This window comes from Nipponia nippon, unplaced genomic scaffold (assembly GCF_047370975.1).
Source record: "Nipponia nippon isolate SJK-2023a ecotype South Korea unplaced genomic scaffold, ASM4737097v1 scaffold_1, whole genome shotgun sequence".
In the NCBI taxonomy this organism is placed as follows: Eukaryota; Metazoa; Chordata; class Aves; order Pelecaniformes; family Threskiornithidae; genus Nipponia; species Nipponia nippon.
In genome coordinates, this window is record NW_028262290.1 from 113,357,132 (window position 1) to 113,370,897 (window position 13,766).

A 13,766-nucleotide genomic window follows, 5' to 3' on the forward strand; every position below is an offset into this window, starting at 1 on the left:
AAAGGGCAGCTGAAGAACCTATTTGCTGCTTGGCACACCAGTAGCAAACCTTAGAGGCTTCTGAGACTGCTGCACTGGGAGCTTTGTTTGGACAGACTTACTGTCTGTGACTCAGAATTTCTAAATCATTATTTGTAGCTAACCAAAACCTCTGTTGCAAAGTGGGTGTGGTGTAATCACTGAAGCAGAGCCAGTGGGCTATGTTGGTTTGCCAAGCTTTAACTCTATATTTTAATTTTCAGTTTGGTAGCATCTGCGTGGCATAAAGCTGTCCCTTTTACAGTATCCTGTTTTCTGCCTTATGTTGGAAAAGATTAGTTATATGTCTTTCTATTAAAATGAAACAATGGAAGACAGGAGCCAATAGCAAAAACAGCTCGTTGCATGCTAACTGTAGGCATACCAAGGAAAAACAAGTGCACTGTTTTTAAAAAAGTGCACTGTTTTTAAAAAAGTGCACTGTTTTTAAAAAAGTGCACTGTTTTTAAAAAAGTGCACTGTGTTTTTAAAAAAAGTGCACTGTGTTTTTAAAAAAAGTGCACTGTGTTTTTAAAAAAAGTGCACTGTGTTTTTAAAAAAAGTGCACTGTGTTTTTAAAAAAAGTGCACTGTTGTTTTTAAAAAAAGTGCACTGTTTTTAAAAAAGTGCACTGTTTTTAAAAAAGTGCACTGTTTTTAAAAAAGTGCACTGTTTTTAAAAAAGTGCACTGTTTTTAAAAAAGTGCACTGTTTTTAAAAAAGTGCACTGTTTTTAAAAAAGTGCACTGTTTTTAAAAAAGTGCACTGTTTTTAAAAAAGTGCACTGTTTTTAAAAAAGTGCACTGTTTTTAAAAAAGTGCACTGTTTTTAAAAGTGCACTGAAGTGCACTGTTTTTAAAAAAGTGCACTGTTTTTAAAAAAGTGCACTGTTTTTAAAAAAGTGCACTGTTTTTAAAAAAGTGCACTGTTTTTAAAAAAGTGCACTGTTTTTAAAAAAAAAAAAAAGTCCTCAGATTCCCCTGACTGACTCACTGCCATCTCAGTCAACATATAAATCCCAAGTAATTTCATGGCCAAAGCAAAAAGACAGATGTCAGTATTTTTGCTGAAGTAATCTTTCTGAGAAGAACGGTTTAGAGTATTAAGATAACAGACCTGGGAGCTGAAGACCTGTTAAGCTGTATTGCCTATGAGGTATGTTGTAGCTGTATTTCACAGTTATTTAGATTCATGGGACTATACGGTTATGCTGTTATTACCACTCAGGCTTCAACAGAACTTTCAAATGGAAATATACATTTCTTCTACAAAGAAGACAAAGACTGCTATTAAAAAAAAAAATGGTTCTTTGAACAAAACCATAAATAGTTCAATGGTTAAGACTTAAAATGAGGCTCATCAGTCTTTTAAGACTATAGCTTTCTATCCTGCTTTCTGGATTTACTTCTACACTGAATCATTTTCCATTAATATAAATGGGTGTTGGTATTTATCTCTAGTCTATGTGTTTCTAAAAGACCTAGAGACTCTTAAATGCCAGCTTTGGCACTGTTTAAAATGGTAAATGATGAAATGAATCATGCTTCTCAGCACTCTAGCACTGGCTGCCAGTCAGCACTACTCAAAATCTTGCTCTAGAAAGTGTTAGCTTTAATTTTGAAATTGGCTCTACTTTTGAGTTTCAGTAGAGAGCCACTAAGATCTTTATGTACGCGATATGATAAAGATCTATAAAACTGGTAATGATACGGGGCAAATTAATAGGAATCAGTTGTTCACATGCCTTCCATTTTAAGAACTAGGGTGTACAAAATGAAACTAGTAGGGAGCAGTTTGAGAGCAAATGATGTTTCTTCACTAATTATTAATTAATCTCTAGAGTTCCTTGCTGAAAAAAATTGCAAAGTTTACGAGAACTGACTGGATGTAAAAGAAGAAAATACATCCAAGGCTACTGAATACTAAAATAGAACCTAAGATTCAAAGTACCTGCACTATAAGCAGTAGAGGCTGAGACAGCATTTTGGTGCAACAACAGAAACAACGCCACTAGAGTTTGCACTGCTCTGTTGTGTAGGCATCCACTGCTGACCACGAGCAGAAAAAGATACCGGGTTAAACGGACCTTTAGTCTGGTACGGAACAGTGATTTGGTGTATCAAAAAAATCTTCTAAATTGCATTTGATGTAAGTTAGAGAATGGTCTTTTACAGTATTTTTCTTGATTGTTCCAATACTAAATCGTGGTAGGTAAAATGGGAAGGACCCATTAACAAGGAATGGGATGACAGACTAAGGAAAAACTGTTTGTTTTTATTGAACTAAACTTCAGAAGAATCTTAAATGACAAAAGCTAAAGTAACTGAAGAGATCTTTAGGTTAGCTCTGCTCTAGACAAACTTGAGTGAGAATTTTCCTGGAATGCACCAGGTGAATACTAGCTGTGGCTTCCAGCATTTGTCCAACAATCACCAGTGCTACCAGTGCAATGATCTTCTCAGCACCAAAAGTGGCAATACAGAGAACGAGGCCATTATAAGTCTCCTCATGCCTTTTCAGCTGTTAAATCTCTTTTCTGGTGAAAGAGCCAGGAGATTTGAATTTGTTGACAATGATGTGGATACAGGGAACTATCCGGAGACACCAGTAAATCCCGACACAGGGAGATTTGCTAAATAATGCTGGAGGATAAAACAGCTCTGCATTCAAGCTCTGGGAATAAGATAAAAAAAAAAATCTTTTTGTAAGTAGGCCTTGACTACCTTGTTTTTCCCTGGAACATATTGTGAATGACTGGCAAGGAACGGGGGTGTATTTTTACTAAATGACTCGTAGACATGTAGGAGGGAGAAAACACATTTTAATGTATACTTTCCCCTGTCCTCTTTTCCAAAGATCTCAGGAAGAAAAAAAAAAAAGTCTTAAATGCATTTTAGTCTATGGTTCCTTGATTTCACTGTTAATGCTCACTCTGCTAGTGTTAGAGATTTATCATGCTTTTTTTCCAATATAAGCATAAGCACAGAGACTAAGTTCTATGTAAGTCCTTCCAAAACAAATCTATTTTTCCTTCTCCTTTTGCAGAGTACCCATATACATCATCTAAGTCCTCAAATCACAGCTTTGTACCACTGTACCTTGCTGTTTCATAAACAGATGCTTACTCTAATGCCATTTATAGCTATCTCGATCTTTCTAGGCAAGTCTGCCTTGCAAGATTATTTAGAAGTGTGGTCAGTCCACAGGGTCAATTAAGTACACAAAACTTTCCCTTCTTCCTGCTTACAAGTTCTTTACTACAGTTCTGTGGCTTACACGCATATAGTTGAAAACCATTTTGAAAGCCCTACTCCTTTATATTCTTGTGGGATGATTCATAAAATATTACTACATAAAATAATTCTAGTAAACATAAAAAATAAGTTGGAGTTTACTTCCCAAAGCCTTTTTAAAAGGAAAAAAAACCTCTCAAATGTATCAAAACAACTGATACTGAATTGTATGTAGAAATTAATCTCTTTCATTTCTAACATGAAAACCCCCTTTTTAAATAACTAAAACCACTACCTCTTTACAATAAAGTTGAACATCTAACATCGCTACACTCAGCTCCCACTCCTATGGTTTGGAGAACACTTTAGGTATTGCAGAACTGTGCGTATTAACGGTGATGATGTTGAGATTTTTCTACACAAAAAAAAAAAAAAACCTCGAGTCTTGCTGACACTGCACCTTTGTCTTCAAGTAAATCTCCTTGATTAACTTTTTTTCTCCCTTCAGCAGTGCTCTTTATTTCCCTAGCTGCCAGTAGTAGGATAAGTACAATGAACTTCAGCACATAGGCAGTGTGCAGAGAAAAAAAAAAATACAGTACAACCTGCTTATTATAAGCACTGTAAGTGAACTGTCAGTGCTCTGCATGGTGCAAACTGCGGTCCCGTTACAATGAGGCATTGTATGTAATAAAATAACTTCATGGAGAAAAGACACTTCAATAGACAGTCTGCTGAATTCTGCAGATTCGTTGGCGATACCTTGGTAGTCACTGCTTTCTGCTGATAGTCACATGTGGCAATGCAGAGGCCCAATCTGACCAAGACGGATGACCATTAGCATGGGTTTTACAGTATAAAGATATGGTTGATTGGTTGAGTACTTTTTAATGCAGCTCTTTCTGGCTGCAGCACTGCAGAGGGGCAGAAGAGGACAGCCAGTGTAGGATGCTGTATGTATCCATCTGTATGTTCTGAGTTTAATAAAGCCCTTTCTGGTGGTTTCTTCCTCGTTCTTTGGATCTTTCCTTGCAGTTCACAAGTAGAGGTCGATAAGCATGTAGCGGGTGACCACCGTCAGTCAGATTCCGACTTGTCATTATTAGATTTAGATGATTTATGCTTTCTCTTTTTCTTCTTCTTCTTTTCTTTTTTTTTCTTTTCCTTTTTTCTCTTTTTTTTCTTGTGTTTATCTCTACATTCTGAGGAAGTGGAGCTGCTGCCATCTTCATCACTGTCATCACTGTCGTCACTGCTATCATCATCATCTTCTGAGGTAGAGTCCTCCAGGAGCTGCTTCAGTTGCTGTATCCTGAGTTTAAAAAACGTGAATGAGAATCCTTTCTAGCTCTCCTCTGCCTGTAATAATTTTTTCTAGCTTTCATCTGTTTCCTTCCTAGCTTGAGAAATGGAAGCTGCATGCAAAGGGCAGGGGAACACTTCCTCTTTTGCCAAATTACACTCGTGTTACAGTTTTCACAGACTGATAAAGGCAACCTCTTTTGAGATGAGCAGATGGTCTGTTCTCAGGGACTTTCCATCCCGCGGGATATCAAAGCCAGACTAGCTTATTGGCCAATATTTATGTGTGCAAAATAATGAGGCAACAGCTATCACCAGATTGCTATAAGAAATTCTATAGTTACCCACACACAGACGCATATTGGGATTAGGATACTATGAAATTCATTGCCCTGCTGATACAGAGATGATGTCAGCGAAGCTGACAGAGCAGACTCTACTTTAGATGCAGAGGTATTTTTGACAGGCACTCTTCCTTTGATCTTTCATGGATTACTGGCAAATGGGGACAAACTATTTGCTTATTTTATTGTTGTCTTCAGTATCCTCTCCAAAGATTTGCCCTTTTTTTTAAAAAACACAAACAAAAAAAAGCAACACACCCACACCAGCAGTACTCCTCTATGGGCTACCTATAGTTTGTTCAGTTATCTCACTGATGCAGTTCAAGTAAGAAAGCATTAAAAGAACTCTGCTGCTTTATGTATTGAATAATCACCTCACATGAGGAACAACATCAGGTGCCTAGAACTAGCTTTCTTAATCCACCCCGTCATGTCTACTGAAGGCACTTTGATGTACCAAATTTTAGAAAGCATCTCAGTGAAGTCAATGAAAGAAAAAAAGAAAAAAAATCAAACTGTTTTTTAGGCCTAAACTAAACTCAAGTACCTGAATATTATGACATAAATGAATATGACTCCTCTTTAAACTTTGTTTTGGGAAAAAATATAGAAGCTAATAGAACTGAAGAGGTAGGAAGTACTACTGAGTGATTATTGAGAAAGTAGAAATGCATTAGTGTCTGCCAAGATAAAGAAACTGCCATTAAAAAAATGTTCTGAGTTGATAAGGGTAGCTTATATCAAAATTTCACCTATACGTTAGTATCATGTTATCAAAATGAAAACCAAATGGAAAATGCGGTTTACTACAGAAACACACTTACCTCATTTCTTTTTCATGACGTTTGTTTTCCCTTATTATGTCGTACATTGGATCTTCATGTGCCTTTAAAGTGGAAAACAGAAAATCCAATGTTGGTAAAGAAAAGTATTTATCACTGACTGTTGTATTTCTTAAAATAAACCAAAGCAAGCCAATGCAAGAGGCTGTTATCAAAAGATGAAATACATTTAGCAAGCTCTTAATTCACAAGTATACTCTCAGCCTTAACATCATTAATCTGAACTGGTTTTTTTTTTTTTTACTTCAGGAAAAGCTTATCTAGTTGGATCACCGATGAAGGGAACTCTCCTTAGGTACACTACCTCTCCCCCTCTCCCATCACAGTTAACTAAGAGAACACCATACATGTACTATAGGAATAGCTAGACATAGAAGGAATACTGAAGTTCAAAATAATGAGCTGTGCCCATATAGCATATTTTAAAAACTTGGATACAAACACACAGGAATATAGGAGCAAGGAATACAAGACAAGAGGATAATGAAGTTGGAGTTGTCCTAACATGCTATGTGCTACCATTACTGTTTTTTAATTGGTTATTTTTAAATTAAACAGGCTTTGCAGCAAAACATTGTCGTGAAGGAAGACAGCAAATAAACTTTGCAGGTATTTAAGGTGAGTTCATGCCGTGCGAGAATGCAGCAAACGGATGGGGTGATCATTTCTGTTGGAAGATTCAGCAAACAAGTTCAACAGAGAGGAGATATCAGATGCTGACCAGAGGTGGGAAATTAAAATGTCAGTAGCAAATGAAAGATGTTGGGAATGCACCATGAAAGGCCTTGGACATACAGCAAGAGTTTGATGAAACAGAGGAGAAGCCTGAGGAAAAATGAAGAATAGAGGCAATCTGGTCATGGGAGCAGGCTAAAAATACTCTTTGCAGTAGCACTCTGGTTTGACAGAATAAGTCCAGATTGCATTTTTCAAGGATAGAAACGAGGACATAAGACACAGTGATGAGAGCGTGAAATCTAGTTTAACAATGCGGAGCAACAGAAAAAGTTAAAGAGGTCACGCAGAAAGAATCTGCAGAACTGAGATGTAGCCTCATGTAGCAAGAGATCAGACTGGTAGACAATGACGGGATTACAGACCTAGACAACAGGCTTCATGATGTGGTTGTTCACAGTGAGAGCGGAAGGCTTGAAGCAGCTGTAATGTAGACAGCTCAAGCTTGACTAAACATTTTTTGTTACGTTGATGTTTTAATCACAAAAACTGAATATAATGGTTGAAACAGGTTCTTGAAGATTTCCAATTTAAATGTAAAAATTACTAATTTTCCTCTCGAAGAGTAGATTTTCTGCAAAGTAGTCAAACATCCAACCACATCTGTAGCTTTTTCTTTATTAGGAGATTTTCGGCATCTATATTATACTAGAGACAGAGGAAAAGTCCTTAATAAAGCATCATCTAACAGGATTCTTTTCACTTGCAAGATTATGCATCATCAATATTGAAAAATACAAGCAATAAGACTACAGTATTTGTACTCACTACTCTAAATTGTTCCAATTTCTGATTGCCTTTAATAAAGAACGGGCATTCTTTATCTCCTGTTCTGTGTCCATAACGTTTACACCTCCAACCTTTAAAAAAAAGAAGCAGCAGTGAATTGCACCTCTGAGCCAGATCAGAAGAAGAAAAGAAAAAAAAAAAAAAAAAGAAGCATATTTATGGAAAATATTTTCAATTGGTTGAAACAAATAAATAGGTACAAGTATTAAAGTATTATGTTGATAAATCTAACGTCCATAAAATGCATTTTATGCATTTTACTACAGCCTGCAAGATTCTGGTTGCTTTTATATCAGTGATGCCAATCCACCTGGACCTTGTCATCTGTCCACCAGACATTCTGCCCTCCCCCAGAGTAAACAGACGGCTATACGAAGGTCCAATGACATCTGGAATATTTTCACCCTTACACTGCATGACTTTGACTTCTTTTCCCAAAGGCATCCAAAGCCCTTTTGTAGGGGCATGTGCCAGGAATTCTCGGGCGCTTTCATTGCCTGGCACATCAGGTATGCAGTCTTCTGGTTTTGTTTCATTCTCCTATGGAAAAAGATAAGGACATTTAAATAGTTCGTTTGTTTGTTTGTTTGTTTTATTTTTTTATTTATTTTGTAAAAATTAATAGTCCAAGACTTTCATTTAATATGGAACCTACTTTCGCTGTAACATTTCTTTTTTCTTGTAACACATGAAGGATCCAAAATACCTGATCCTTTTAACAGCATTAAGTCATTTTCTTTTTCCCACACCCTTGACTTTTCTACTCTGAACTTTATTGCCATATTAATTCCATTCCTTCCCATTTATTTTAGTAATTTATTTAAATAAAGATTATAAATGAAAAATTAACAGACAAGCGGAGACAACTTTTTCCTCTTCCTGGTAACAAGACATAATAATTAAAAACAGCCTTTACAACACACAGCAGTATTTTTTAGGTTAAAAGCACTAGATTATGTCTTAGGTATATAAATTTGGCAAAACCAATGATCATTATGAAATGAAAGTATTTTTACACAAATATTCGAGCATAAGCAATGGAGAAGAATCCTGAAATGACGTCATTCAAACTGAAAATCTGCTTCACCATAAATGGCTCCTCTCTATCTGCACTATTAAATACTGCATTACGTGTGCATGCTAAGAGGTGATGAAAGAACTGGTATCATCCTATCTGATCCTGGGCATTTCACTCCGGATTCACCAAGTCAAAGAGGCTGGCTTGGAACTGAGGAGCTCTGAGTTTTCCCCTGGAAGCACTTACTTCTCTTGGTAATTTATATAGGTAACATAGACACTTAAGATAAACGACTAAAAGACAGGTTGTGTGAAAATCCCTTGTAATGCTAAAAATTTACTGCAATATATTTACCAACCTTAATTAGCCCTGGGGGAGGTTTCTCATAGCTGAAAAGCAATAGAAATAGTTACTCTGCAGCTTAGTACAGACAAATAAATTTAGAAAATACAGTATTTTAATGGTATAGAGTTAAAACCTTCACCTGACATTCTCTCTTAAATTTTACTCAAACAATAATCACTAAGAACTACGGCAGAACACGGATACCTGGATGCAAGCAGACTGAGACAGTTTGTCGTATCACCACATGTCTCTTGCAACCACCCTTCTGATTCATATTCTTGTGGGCGAACCACTGCTTTCATCGCCCTGCTTTACAGGGATACGTGGTACATCTAGTTCAGCTTCAGTTACCATAAATGCACGATTCTCTCCTCTTTTTCTGTAGCACCTCTCCCCAGGATCTCAGTGATCCAAATTTCTTCACTCCAGCACTGCTGAATCATAGACATACTCAGCTGAAAATGTCGTCAGACCATTCCTCACATCTAGCTCTGCCAGCCCAACCTAGAATATAATAATAATTTCACCTTTTTCTCTCCGTGTATTAAACCTCAAGACAGAACCTTACTGACCAAAGTAACCATCTTTCCTGCAGCATTTCTCCGGAGTTAATAGTAGACACAAAACTTATTAAAATCCAAATAGCAAGCAGGTGCTACATAGAGCACAGCAACTGAGAAAGTGCATGTGCTTAGGAGTTAAACGCCAAGGCGCCGTGAAATGGTCCCTATAACAATAACTTTATGAAGGATGTTTAGTGCATTTCATAACGAACAGATTTTCACTTGGAAAGGAAAAAAGCATGCTCTTGTGAACCTTCCGGTCTTTTTATTCCATTAAACCCCTTTCAATGAAATAACATAAACCTTTTACAGCACCGTGGGCTAGCGATGGAGTCATTAGGCAGATCTCAAACATTTTAATGTGGGGTTTTGTTTAATCCACTCTAGTGGAAACCGGCTGAACAACCTCTGCTTCTATCCTGCAGCTCCCAGACTTCTAGGAACCTGGAAGAGACCCGTTTCCCCCCCAACAAGCCGTTGTAACGTCCCCAAGCAGCCTGGCGAGCGGCGCCGCCGGAGCAGGGCGCTGCTGTCGCCCCCCGGGCCGCCAGAGGCCGCGGGGAGCGAGGCGGCAGGCAGCCGGCGGCAGCACCCACCTGCCTATGCCTGACAACGGGGGGCGTTTTCTACAACGTGAGGGAGCCGGAGCCGCCGCTGCGGGAAGGGAACGAGCCCCTGCCTCCCGCGGGGCCAGGGACAACATAAAAACCCCAACCCCCCCCCCACTGGAAGCGAGCCCCAAACGCCAGCGGGGTGGGCTGGGAGCAGGGCGGGGGGGCGGCCAGGCGGGGCCCGGGGCCTGCGCGCCCCCCGGCCGCCCGGGCAGGGGCGGGAGCCGCGGGCAGCCTCCCCTCCTCCGCTCCTTACAAGGACTCCAGGTGCTGGAGCTTCTGGAGCTGCTGCGCCTCCTGCCTCTTCCGTTTCCTCTCGTGCCGGTCCTGGGTCCTGCCGCCGCTGGCCGCGGGCTCCGGATGGCTCTTGGGCCGCGCCTGGCTGCCCCTCGCCGCTTCCTCCTCCGCCCCCTCCTCCTCCTCCTGCCCCCTTCGCACCCTGTGGGACATCGGGGCGGCGGGCAGGGCCGCGGCGGACGGCGAGGCCGCGCCGACGCCTCCTCCCTCCCCGCCCTCCAACGCTGCGCATTTCGGTTTCACTTCCCCTCCCGGGCGGGGCGCGCCCGGCCAAGCGCGGACTTCCTCCGGCGGCGGCGGCGCGGCCCGCCCGGCCAGCGCCCCCTCCGCGGCCGGCCCCGCCGCGGCCTCCCCTCGTCCTCCCCGCCCCGGGCTCGGGCGGGCGGGAGGAGCAGCCGCCGCCGCCGCCGCCCCGCTCAGCCCTCCCGCAGCCCGAGGCGCTGTGAGGCAGCAGGGCAGTGCCGCCAAGCTGCCCGCCGCTCCTCCCCCGCACCCTTCCCGGGGATTAAAACAACGTGTGGGGTGTTGCGCCCTCAAAGCACCGTTATTAAAAAAAAAAAACAAACAAAAAAAACACCTCGGTGCAACAAGCGTTTACACACTGGGGCTGGGGGGGGTATGGATGGGCCCCGGGGGAATGTGGCGGTGAGCTGGCCAAGGGGTGTTGGCGACCGGCCTGGCAGCGAGGGGGTCACCTCCTTCGCCGAGGCCTGGGGGAGGTTGGGGATGCCCCTGAGGGGCGCCTGGGAGCGGGGGAGAGCCGCCGCCGGGTGGGTAAGGAGGGCTCGCGTTGGGGCGGTCACAGGCCACGCTTGCCAGAGGCCGAAATACGTGCCGACGGAGGGAGGAGAAGGTCAGGGCCATCTCTTGCAGCATCCAGAAGGCACAGCTTGGGGTTGGGTTCGTTTTTTTTCTATTTCTAACGGGCGGGTTGGTGCCACGGGAGGTACACGTTGGTGACGGGGCAGGGTCTAACCGCAGGCCCAGGGAGGCCTGGCTAGGGCCGTGCTGCTGCGGCCCCAGCTGCCTGACCAGCGAAGGGCAACTCCCTCCTCTTCAGCGTAGGAGCACCCCTCAAGAGCCAAATCTGTCCCCAGGTGCTGCAGATTCCCGCCCCAGCCGTGATCTTTCTGCTGCAGGCTGAGGAATGGCGGTCAGGCAGGGCTGGGAAGGCAAAGCTTAAATCGCTGCTTCAGCCTCACAATGAAGTTCAACGGGGTTTGAGCTTTCTGGGATTGCTGAAGAGCTGAGTGAAATGCAAAAAAATGTGTCTTAGAAGTCCAGGAATTGAAGGTGATTTTAACCGATCATCTTAGTGCTTCAAAAGTGCACATCAAAGGCAAAGGATGCTGTTTGCTGGTAATTACTGCTACAGCACCCTGTGGTTCTAAGGTACAATAAGATGAAACCAGTCATTAAAAACCTTATCTTTTACATGGGAAATATCAATCTTAGGGTTTATTTAACAATGTAATATTATTAAACAAGCACTACTTCAATATTATTTTACGTTCTACTTGGTAAAACCTTACTTATTTGGGACAAAAGATCTTGTGTCTCATTTCTCACTTGCATTCAGCAAAGTGCCTGCCATTGTAACTTCAGATCCTGGGAAACTGGTTTTGTCCAGTTAATTCTGTCACTGTCTTTCACAAGGCTTCAGTGCTTATTTTAAGGTTTAAACAAAATAATCTAGCTTTCGCATGTCCTGCCACTAATATGTAATATTGATGAAGATTTTTATTTCACACACCAAATTTTGTAGGTTTGCTGGCACTGGAAAGAATGCAGCAACCATTCTACCACAAAACAACACTCAGCAGCAAAGCGACACATTCTTGCAGATACACTTCTCAAAAAAAAACCAACTTCTGCTCTTCATAACTAATTCCAACATAGCCATCTGGCTGAGATGTCATGAGATGGCACGTGAGTCATCAGAAAACCTTTTTCATTCATCCCATGGGTCTGTAGTTAGCTTGTGTGTTTTGCTTAGCGGTGGGCCTTTGGTGAGTTTCAGTAGCCTTTCTCTGGGCCTAATCTGGGAAGATCTGGGCCTAATCTGGCTGAGTTGTTGCCGTCTTTTGAAATGGCAGATCGCAGCAGTTGACCTGAGGTGCAAAACTCACTGAAGTCCTCTTGTCTAAAGGCTCAGCAGCAAAATCAGTTTATTTGCTAATCTGAGTTAAATATCTGTGTGTCTTCACTTAGTATGAGGCAAATGGAAGGTAATGTGATTTAAGGTAATCCACTATAAAGCAGGTTAAGCAGGTGACTTGATGTTTGCTGGAGGCTAAGAGATTTGCTGCTGTGACACTGCTAGCGTGTGGTAACACGTCAAATCGCGATCGGTCCCTTTTATGGTCATGTATCTTCAAGCAACAAGTGAGGAAGGAGAAATACTTGGAGGTGTCGCAATTACATTTAAAATGTCTGAAAGAACCTAAGTGAGACACAGTATCATTTTTTCACTCTATTTAGAGACATGGCAATGGTTACTAAAAGTTAAGTACCAGCTGGGCTGATGCCTACTAAATAGAGACTTTATTTTGGCAGCAAACTCAAGTGATATAATGGACTTTTTTAGCCCCCCACTTTGATTCCAGTGTTATTTTGCTATTTTCAAGTGCCTTTTTACTTCATGTTTTCAAACCAACAGAGTAGTCAGACTCTGGAACAGCTTTCCAGCACGTTAGGACAGTGACAGAAAACCTAATTAATTCTAAGATGGAGAGTTCCCAGTTTATGAATGGTATTCTATGGGAGGGATGTGTGCAATAGCAAAAGAGACAAGAGTTCTCCAGAAACCCTATCAATCAGTCTCACTTTTGTACATCCTTGACTGTCCTAGCTTGGCTGAAGTAAGAAGAGTTCTGCCAGTTTGGAGCAGGTAAGGGCCTGGCTTAGATGTGTTCAGTTTTGGGCCCCTCGCTACAAGAAGGACATCGAGGTGCTGGAGCGTGTCCAGAGAAGGGCAACAAAGCTGGTGAAGGGTCTAGAGAACAAGTCTTATGAGGAGCGGCTGAGGGAGCTGGGGTTGTTTAGTCTGAAGAAGAGGAGGCTGACGGGAGACCTTATTGCTCTCTACAACTACCTGAAAGGAGGTTGTAGCGAGGTGGGGGTCGGTCTCTTCTCCCTAGTAACGAGTGATAGGACGAGAGGAAACGGCCTCAATCTGCGCCAGGGAAAGTTTAGGTTGGATATTAGGAAAAAATTCTTCACCGAAATGGTGGTCAGGCATTGGAACAGGCTGCCCAGGGAAGTGGTTGAGTCTCCATCCCTGGAGGTATTTAAAAGACGGGTAGACGTGGTGCTTGAGGACATGGTTTAGTGGTGGACTTGGCAGTGATAAGTTAACGGTTGGACTTGATGATCTTAAGGGTCTTTTCCAACCTTAACGATTCTATGATTCTATGATTAGATGACCTCAGGTTCAATGACTTCAGCCTTGACAGAATAATTGACACAAATTTAGGAACTAAGCACATAGTGTCAACAGAAGTGCAGGGTTGCAGGTGGAGGCAGAAGGACAGACCATGGTATATTATCCTCTTCTTACTGTTAAGTCAATGAGAGCTTGGCTGTGTTCTTTGCATCCCAGTGGCTTGTATGTCCAGGCCTTAATTTCTGAGCAGATCAGGGCATTTGTGTAATACTCTTCACCGCAGTA

At 42.0% G+C, this 13,766-nt stretch overlaps 1 protein-coding gene across 5 annotated transcripts; it reads right to left on the bottom strand.

Moving 5' to 3' along the window:
* Positions 1-2,821: 2,821 nt before the first annotated feature.
* Positions 2,822-10,322, bottom strand: RP9 (RP9 pre-mRNA splicing factor). 5 transcript variants are annotated; one of them, XM_087767557.1, is made up of 8 exons: positions 10,056-10,192; positions 9,504-9,632; positions 8,977-9,129; positions 8,639-8,669; positions 7,673-7,802; positions 7,242-7,333; positions 5,721-5,782; positions 2,822-4,562 (listed from the first exon to the last, which is right to left on the bottom strand). In XM_087767557.1, the coding sequence occupies exons 3-8, from the start codon at positions 9,072-9,074 to the stop codon at positions 4,328-4,330; spliced, it is 648 nt and encodes a 215-aa protein (XP_087623683.1). In that variant the 5' UTR covers positions 9,075-9,129; positions 9,504-9,632; positions 10,056-10,192; the 3' UTR covers positions 2,822-4,327. The 5 variants fall into 5 exon arrangements, with proteins under 5 accessions (XP_087623683.1, XP_087623675.1, XP_087623660.1 ...); XM_087767549.1 differs by having other exon boundaries at positions 8,830-9,056; positions 9,492-9,632; XM_087767534.1 differs by lacking the exon at positions 9,504-9,632 and having other exon boundaries at positions 10,056-10,191.
* Between the last annotated feature and the right edge of the window lie 3,444 nt (positions 10,323-13,766).

Coding starts and splice junctions, on each gene's coding strand:
- RP9 (XM_087767526.1), bottom strand. CDS start 10,249: ATGTCCCACAGGGTGCGAAGGGGGCAGGAGGAGGAGGAGGGGGCGGAG. Junction 7,334..7,672: donor AGAAGTCAAAGTCATGCAGT/GTAAGGGTGAAA, acceptor TTTTTTTTAAAG/GTTGGAGGTGTAAACGTTAT. Junction 4,563..5,720: donor CGTCATGAAAAAGAAATGAG/GTAAGTGTGTTT, acceptor TTTTAAACTCAG/GATACAGCAACTGAAGCAGC.